A 9,632-nucleotide genomic window follows, 5' to 3' on the forward strand; every position below is an offset into this window, starting at 1 on the left:
GAACAGCTAGTCTTCCTTGGGAACAACCTGGGAGGATGAAGGAATAGATGTTCTTATCAATTTCAGAGTGGGGAGCAGGTGGAGGGACTTCTGGTGAAAGGCCAGTTTTGTCAGAGTGAATGTTGATGACTAGCCTCGTACTACCACACTGATCTCGCGAGCTTACAAAAATATGTTTCACAAAACATATGTATCTAAGCTCGCGAGATCAGTGTGGTAGTACGAGGCTAGTTGATGACTGCTTTCCTCCAGAACCTGTAGTCTGCTTTAGACTCACAAATAGATAAATGACCTGTACAAAAATATTCCGGATTAGACAAACTGAAAGATGTTTTTGTGTTTCAAACATGTGTGTGTGTGTTAGAGATGACTTATTTGAAATTATTTCACAATAAAATAATATTTTCGGGGTGGTTATCCGAATATTAAAAAAATAAATAATAATACTCTATTCGCTTTACAAATCAGAATGATGCGAAATGCCACAACATCAGACAGAGAGAGTGCAGTTGTTTTCAGGGTGCTATAGGGGTAGCGTTTGGCTAACAGTAGCCTAGGCTAACAGCAACAGTAAAACTTTTTTATTAACATAATTGGTGAAGCAAAGGGAAATTCTAAATTGATATGGGAGAATCTAAAAAAGTTAACAGGGAAAGACCATAGTAACACTGCAAAAAGACTAGAAATCATGGTGAATAACAATCTAACACAGGAGGCAGTCGAAATAGCAACAGCCTTCAATTCCTACTTTATTGACTCTGTCAGGGTACTGACACAGAACCCCTCCACTGATTTATTGGGCTCAGTGCTAGTGAATGACACTCAACCTGTCTTCATCATAAGGGAGGTTTCTGAGTCAAAGGTGAACAAGGTGATTAGCTCACTAAAGAACTCTAAAGCCAAAGATGTGTTTGGGATGGACTCTACCTTTCTTAAAAACTACAAAGAGTCACTCATTGGCCCCATTACTAAGGTCACCAACACATCTATTGGTCTCGGTGTGTTTCAAGGGTATGGAAGTCGGCCATAATAACGGCCATCTTTAAATCAGGCGACCCTGCTGACGTGAGTAACTACAGGCCCATTAGTATACTACCTGTGGTGTCAAAGGTTGTTGAAAAGTGTGTAGCAGAACAACTGATTGCCCACCTCAACAACAGCCCCTTCACATTACACTCCATGCAGTTTGGCTTCAGAGCGAAACACTCCACAGAAACGGCCAACTGCTTTCTTCTGAAAATGTGAAGTCCAAGATGGACAAAGGGGGTGCTGTTGGGGCTGTGTTTCTGGACCTAAGGAAGGCTTTGATACTGTTAACCATGAGATTCTCATCAGAAAATTGTCCAAGTTCAACTTTTCCCCTGATGCCTTGAGATGGATGAAATCATACCTTGAAGGCAGAACTCAGTGTGTCAGAGTGAGCAATGAGCTGTCGCCCACTCGTAGCTATGATGTGGGCGTGCCCCAAGGGTCAATACTGGGGCCCCTCCTGTTCAGCCTGTACATTAATGATCTGCCTTCTGTATGTACTGGGTCTGAAGTTCAAATGTATGCAGATGATACAGTGATATATGTGCATGCAAAGAGCAAACAACAAGCTGCACAAGAACTCACTACTGTAATGGTCCAGGTTACAAATGGTGACTCGTGTTTGCATCTCAATGTCAAAAAAACTGTTTGCATGTTCTTTACAAAGAGGGCAACAGATGCTACTGAGCCAGATGTCTATGTGTCAGGGGAGAAGCTCCAGGTGGTATCCGATTTTAAGTACCTTGGCATCATACTTGATTCCAACCTCTCTTTTAAAAAGCATGTGAAAAAGGTAATTCAAATAACTAAATTCAATCTAGCTAATTTCCGATTTATACAAAATTGTTTGACTACAGAGGTAGCAAAACTGTACTTCAAATCTATGATACTCCCCCACTTAACATACTGCTTGACTAGTTGGGCCCAAGCTTGCTGTACAACATTAAAACCTATTCAGTCTGTCTACAAACAGGCTCTCAAAGTGCTTGATAGGAAGCCCAATAGCCATCATCATTGTCACATCCTTAGAAAACATGAGCTCTTGAGTTGGGAAAATCTTGTGCAATACACCGACGCATGTCTTGTATTCAAGATCCTTAATGGCCTGGCTCCCCCTCCACTCAATATTTTTGTTAAACAGAAAACCCAGACATATGGCAGCAGATCCACAAGGTCTGCCATGAGAGGTGACTGTATAGTTCCCCTAAGGAAAAGCACCTTTAGTAAATCTGCATTCTCTGTGAGAGCTTCCCATGTCTGGAATACACTGCCATCAGACACACATAACTGCACCACATATCACACTTTCACAAAATGCTTGAAGACATGGCTAAAGGTCAATCAGATTTGTGAACATGGTCCCTAGCTGTGTGTTGCCGCTTTCCATGTTGTCTGTTGTCTGTAGCTTGTGAGGTGTGGAAACACTTGGTTGCTTTTATGAATTTTGTCTTGCTGCTTTTTGTTCTATGTTGCTCTGTCTGTATGCTACGTCTTGCTTGTCCTATGTTGCTCTGTCTGTATGCTATGTCTTGCTTGTCCTATGTTGCTATGTTGCTATGTCTATGGTGCTATTGTCTGTATTGTAATTTTTTTTAATAACCTGCCCAGGGACTGCGGTTGAAAATTAGCCGGCTGGCTAAAACCGGCACTTTTACTGAAACGTTGATTAATGTGCACTGTCCCTGTAAAAATAAAATAAACTAAACTAAAAAAAAAACAGAAGTCTAATGTTCGTCATAGAACTGATTCTGTTTTAAAAAAGGTTTTCTGGGTAGTGTTTTGCATTGATCTCTGTCAGGTCTTGTGGACCCTCTGTTGGTGCATGCTTGTAGGGTAATCACTATTTGCAGTGGGGAAAATTGAATACTGGGCTAAATATGCTAGCAATGATAGTAAAATGCCTTTTCATGTGAAACGCAACCCATATCCCATGAAATAAAAAGAAAATAAAGCAATCACTTTATTCATCCTCAGAACTGTAGGCTATAGTGAACAATGTACTCGGGAGCAGCGGTCTAAGGCGTTACTACAGTCCCTGCTTTGAATCCATAGGCCGGTACACAATTGGCACAGCTTTGTCTGGGTTTGGCCGGGGTAGGCCGTCATTGTAAATAAGAATTTGTTCTTAACTGACTTGCCTAATTAAATAAAAGTTAAATATATATATATATATATTTTAAAGCAGCAGTATCTCAATGCGCCGTACATAAACACAACATTCTAAAGTTGTTTTATTAATTTAAGGATTTCAAATGTCATGGTATAGCTGACTCCTGTAACATAAAGTGTCTTAATATGGTGTTTCAATGCACCTTGGCTTGGATTCTGCAAGTGTCTAGAACTCTATTGGAGGGGTGTGACACCATTCATCCACGAGAAATTCCATAATTTGGTGTTTTGTTGATAGTTGTGGAAAACACTGTCTCAGGCACAGCTCCAGAATCTCCCATTAGTGTTCGATTGGGTTGCGATCTGGTGACTGAGATGGCAATAGTATATCATTTACATCGTTTTCATGCTCATCAAACCATTCAGTGACCACTCGTGTCCTGTGGATGGGGGCATTTTCATCCTATGGGGGCATAGCCATGGCAGGTAACACAATGGCATTTTTATTCATGACCCTAAGCATGATGGGATGTTAATTTCTTAATTAACTCAGGAACCACACCTGTGTGGAAGCACTTGCTTTTAATATACTTTGTATCCCTCATTTACTTATGTTTCCATTATTTTGGCATGTGCGTGCGTGCGTGCGACCGACCATAAAGGGTTCTTCAGCTTATCCCTTTAGAAGAACACTATATGGTTCCGGATATAACCTTTTCATCCAACAACGAACCCTTTATGAAGACTTTTTCTAAGAACGTTGGTAATATGATGAGAGCAGGGAATTCCATCAAATATTTTTGGATAATATATTCCAACCTTGATCTTTATTCGTAATTGAAATCAACCATTACAGCAAACCAGGAGAAAATTCATAGACCAAAATAAAGAAAATATTCCCCCCAAAAATTGAATATATTTATAAGATATGCATTTCCCCTTTCCCTTTCCCTACCACATACTATCTCTATCTTTCTCTCTAGGTCTCTCGTTCACACTGGAAATTAATGATTGTACTTCTACTTATCTGCCTGCCTTCTCTGCCCGTCCTCCTTCCATACTCCCCTCTTCCTTCCTTCCTCCCCTACCTCCCTCCCTCTCCCCCTTTCTCCTCCTCTATTCGTCCCTCAGGGCACGGAGTTGAATGATGACCGTAGCCCGACGGATGCCTCGGTGATGACCACCTTCACCATACTGCTGATTGACAAGAACGACAACGCGCCCAAGTTCAACAGCTCCGAGTACCGAGTGCGTATCACTGAGCTGGCCCAGGTGGGTTTCGCCCTACCCCTCTTCATCCAGGCTGAGGACAAGGATGAGGTGGGTCACCATCACCAATCATCCATTCCTTAAAATAAAGGGTATCACTATATTTGACAGTGTCAGTTTGACATGGAAGTGACAGTGATAAGACCTGTCAATAGACCTGACATGACAGCATTCACTCAACACAAAAGTCAAGGTGCAAGATGCTACCAAATAAGGATCTTGAGAGCAATGCTAGGGGAACCCATTTTAGGGTCTCTGAAGAAACATAGACGGGTTGGCGAACAACATCCCAAAAATGATGCGCACATCATGATGTGGACGGAAGGTGTGCTTTCTTATGATTTTGAACCGTCAGATAGCTAGCAACAATGACTAGAAGCTGCTTTGCATGGAATCGTAGGTAGCTTGTTTCAGCTCGTTGTATCTTCTTAAAATTTTCACATTTTAAACTTCTTAAAAAGTTTAACATTTTAATGTCACATGCACAACAAGTACAGTGAAATGCCTTTCTTGCAAGCTCTGAACCCAACAATTCAGTAATCAATAACAATATAATACTAAAAATAACATAAGGTAGAACAAAAACACAAGAAATAAGGAAAAGAAATGAAAAAGGAAGCATACTAAATGATATAAAGCGTCAGTCAGTTCCAATACCTTATTTACAATGTGCATGGATACTGGAGTGATAAGGTGGGGTAAGGTGACTAAGCATCTGGATATATGATAAACAGAGTAGCAGCAGCTAATGTGATGATTGTTTGTGAGTGGGTGTGCATTTGTGTAGAGAAAGTATAAATGTATGTGCATGTTATGTGTGTGTGAGCAAATTGAGTGAGTGTTTGTGTGTGTGTTGGAGTGCCAGTCTATAGGGCCCTGTGAGTGTCTATTAGGTCCCTCCCTGTAAGAGTGTCTATAGGGCCCTGTGAGTGGTTCCTCCTTTAAAAGTTGTGAGCTTACTCTGTGGGATTTAGAGGTAATTCGTGGTTCAGTACGGTACCCTGCGTCACCACTTCATTGCTCCAGACCAGCGCAAGGGGGAGTTAGAGCACTGATTATGCTTTTGGGTCCTACTGTGTTTTTGACAATGAATGGCCGACAAACCTAAATAGAAACAGATAATTGTGCACGACTTCAGAATTACTTACTAAAACTGTTGTTTCACTAAGGTTTGTATTATTACATTTTGTTAGGCTCTTACTGTAGTGCTGTAGGCCACTCCCAACCAATCACATTGTACAGCGCCTGAGTGGCCAGCTGTGTTGCTACAGATGCTGGTTCAATACCTGTGTTGTCCTCGACTGGGAGACCCATCAGATGATTGTAGGTTTGTTGGTTTTTCTCCCTCTAAAAACATAAATAAATAATTACAGTGGGGCAAAAAAGTATTTAGTCAGCCACCAATTGTGCAAGTTCTCCCACTTAAAAAATGAGAGGCCTGTAATTTTCATCATATGTACACTTCAACTATGACAGACAAAATTATTAGAAAAAATCCATAAAATCACATTGTAGGATTTTTTATGAATTTATTTGCAAATTATGGTGGAAAATAAGTATTTGCTCACCTACAAACAAGCAAGATTTCTGTCTCTCACAGACCTGTAACATCTTCTTTAAGAGGCTCCTCTGTCCTCCACTGGTTACCTGTATTAATGGCACCTGTTTGAACTTGTCCGGGCCTCGAAGCGAGCATAGAAGTTATTTAGCTCCTCTGGTAGGCTCATGTCACTGGGCAGCTCTCGACTGTGCTTCCCTTTGCAGTCTGTAATAGGTTGGAAGCCTATTGTCAGAGGGCATAGCGGGATTTCCTATAAGCGTCTGGGTTAGAGTCCCGCTCCTTGAAAGCAGCAGCTCTACCCTTTAGCTCAGTGCAAATGTTGCTTGTAATCCATGTCTCTCTGACATTTACAACATTGTTTCAGTATTAAAAATTCTGTCTCCAGCTGTCCCATAGTGAATGTGTAGGGGTCAGGACGAGACAGACCGGCAGGCAGCGTTTCTCAGCCAGTCGAAATCATGAATCTGAAGTCATGTCTGTGCTAATATGGCAAACCTTTGCTATAGTAGCTAACCAACAACTGTAGCGATGTATTTGAGAGACAAGTGCTCATTGTGCAAATGTATTTATCTTTTCAATAAACATTTGGAGACTAGATACAGTTTACATGTTGTTACCAGTCAATGGTGTCTGTTTTGCTCCATAGTTGTGCACACATCGGTTTTGTTTCTGAATAACCAACCCGTCTATACATGGGATGGTTCTTTGATGAACCATACAAAAATCCCAAACCAAAAATGTTTGGGCCCTCCAGGACCAGATTTGAATAGCCCTGCTGAAGGGTGTTGAACCTTATTTGCATATTTTCCAGGGTGCCTTTTGTGTGAATTTTAGAGTTACCAGTACCACCCATGACTGTGTTTGCTAGTGACAGAGAGATGGTTGTAGAATTCATTCAATATTCAGTCCAGTGGCCTTCACCAAGTGAGTTCCCAACTGAATATAGTTTAGGAGGTCTTCTTTTAATGACCTAGTTCTACCCTAATAAAGTGGCCTGAAAATCCTTGTTTACAGACCACATCAGGCCTGCAGGTCACATTATGATGGCTTGCAAAGTGATGTGTAATTCCTATTGGAATCCAGCAAGAGTGGGGATAACCAACATTTAGAATTGTTATTCACCCGCAACCTGCATTCAGAATGACTGCCGGAGTTGAGAAGACTAAGGTATGAGAGTGCCTTAAACATTTAAAATAGAACAACCATTTCAGTAACGGGTGCAATAAGTACAAATTGAAGTTATTTATATTTGAGTTGCATAAGATCAATTAATAAATCATTAGACAACGGGTGGGTCTAATCCTGATGCTGATTGGTTTAAAGCACATTCCAGCCGGTGTCTGCTCCACAAGTTACCACCGGCTAAATCTATGATGTTAAAAAGCCTATTTACTCTATTCCATCTGCCTGCGCAATCCACTGTCTCATCAGCACAGCCAGGCAAATTATAAAGTCCACTATAAAAAGCATTGAGAGCATCTCACATTTCATTTAGACTAACATTTTGTTTTCAAAAGTGGAGATTTGTATAAACCTTGCCATCCGTCTCTGACATTGCAACAGTGTTTCAGCTGTCCCATAGTAATGAATGTGTACAGTGGCTTGCGAAAGTATTCACCCCCTTGCATATTTCCTATTTTGTTGCCTTACAACCTGGAATTAAAATATATTTTTGGGGGGGTTTGTATCATTTGATTTACACAACATGCCTATCACTTTCAAGATGCAAAATATGTTTTATTGTGAAACAAACAAGAAACTGAAAACTTGAGCGTGCATATTTTTTTCTGGACACCTCTCCATAAAGCCCATCTCTGTGGAGTGTACGGCTTAAAGTGGTTCTATGGACAGATACTCCAATTTCTGCTGTGGAGTTTTGCAGCTCCTTCAAGGTTATCTTTAGTCTCTTTGTTGCCTCTCTGATTAATGCGCTCCTTGGCTTGTCTGTGAGTTTTGGTGGGAGGCCCTCTCTTGGCAGGTTTGTTGTGGTGCCATATTCTTTCCATGTTTTAATAATGGATTTAACTGTGCTCCGTAGGATATTCAAAGTTTCTGCTATTTTTTTTTTAGAACCCAACCCTGATCTGTACTTCCCCACAACTTTGTTCCTGACCTGTTTGGGGAGCTCCTTGGTCTTCATGATGCCGCTTGCTTGGTGGTACCCCTTGCTTAGTGGTGGTTTTTTAATTTAATTTGTATTTTTATTTCACCTTTATTTAACCAGGTAGGCTAGTTGAGAACAAGTTCTCATTTACAACTGCGACCTGGCCAACATAAAGCATAGTGTTGTCAATAGACGACAACACAGAATTACACATGGAGTAAACAATTAACACAGTAGAAAAATTAATAAAAAAATTAAAAAATAGTCTATATACAAGGTGTGCAAAAGGCATGAGGAGGTAGGCGAATAATTACAATTTTGCAGATTAACACTGGAGTGATAAATGATCAGATGGTCATGTACAGGTAGAGATACTGGTATGCAAAAGAGAAGAAAAGTAAATAAATATAAACAGTATGGGGATGAGGTAGGTCAATTGGGTGGGCTATTTACCGATGGACTATGTACAGCTGCAGCGATCGGTTAGCTGCTCAGATAGCAGATGTTTGAAGTTGGTGAGGGAGATAAAAGTCTCCAACTTCAGCGATTTTTGCAATTTGTTCCAGTCACAGGCAGCAGAGAACTGGAACGAAAGGCGGCCAAATGAGGTGTTGGCTTTAGGGATGATCAGTGAGATATACCTGCTGGAGCGCGTGCTACGGGTGGGCGTTGCCATCGTGACCAGTGAACTGAGATAAGGCGGAGCTTTACCTAGCATGGACTTGTAGTTGACCTGGAGCCAGTGGGTCTGGCGACGAATATGTAGCGAGTGCCAGCCGACTAGAGCATACAGGTCGCAGTGGTGGGTGGTATAAGATGCTTTAGTAACAAAACGAATGGCACTGTGATAAACTGTATCCAGTTTGCTAAGTAGAGTATTGGAAGCTATGTTGTAGATGACACCGCCGAAGTCGAGGATCGGTAGGATAGTCAGTTTTACTAGGGTAAGTTTGGCGGCGTGAGTGAAAGAGGCTTTGTTGCGGAATAGAAAGCCGAGTCTTGATTTGATTTTCGATTGGAGATGTTTGATATGAGTCTGGAAGGAGAGTTTACAGTCTAGCCAGACACCTAGGTACTTATAGATGTCCACATATTCTAGGTCGGAACCATCCAGGGTGGTGATGCTAGTCTGGCATGCGGGTGCAGGCAGCGAATGGTTGAAAGCATGCATTTGGTTTTACTAGCGTTTAAGAGCAGTTGGAAGGAGTGTTGTATGGCATTGAAGCTCATTTGGAGGTTAGATAGCACAGTGTCCAAGGAAGAGCCAGAAGTATACAGGATGGTGTCGTCTGCGTAGAGGTGGATCAGGGAATGGAGCGTTTGGAGTAGCCAGGAGGAAGGCATGGCCAGCCATTGAGAAATGCTTGTTGAAGTTTTCGATAATCATGGATTTATCAGTGGTGACCGTGTTACCTAGCCTCAGTGCAGTGGGCAGCTGGGAGGAGGTGCTCTTGTTCTCCATGGACTTTACAGTGTCCCAGAACTTTCTGCTTGAAGAAGCTGGCCTTTGCTTTCCTGACTGACTGCGTGTATTGGTTCTTGACTTCCCTGAACAGTTGC

General features: G+C 41.6%; 1 protein-coding gene across 1 annotated transcript in view; it reads left to right on the top strand.

Annotated features, from left to right (window-relative positions):
- LOC118363666 (cadherin-23-like) overlaps nt 1–9,632 on the top strand; it is a 544,503-nt gene that overhangs the window by 247,964 nt on the left and 286,907 nt on the right. Inside the window, exon 11 of the mRNA XM_052486131.1 lies at nt 4,270–4,458. Within this exon, the coding sequence (XP_052342091.1) occupies nt 4,270–4,458 (189 nt within the window). The remainder of the gene's footprint in view (nt 1–4,269; nt 4,459–9,632) is intronic.

This window comes from Oncorhynchus keta, chromosome 3 (genome assembly GCF_023373465.1).
Source record: "Oncorhynchus keta strain PuntledgeMale-10-30-2019 chromosome 3, Oket_V2, whole genome shotgun sequence".
Lineage (NCBI taxonomy): Eukaryota > Metazoa > Chordata > Actinopteri > Salmoniformes > Salmonidae > Oncorhynchus > Oncorhynchus keta.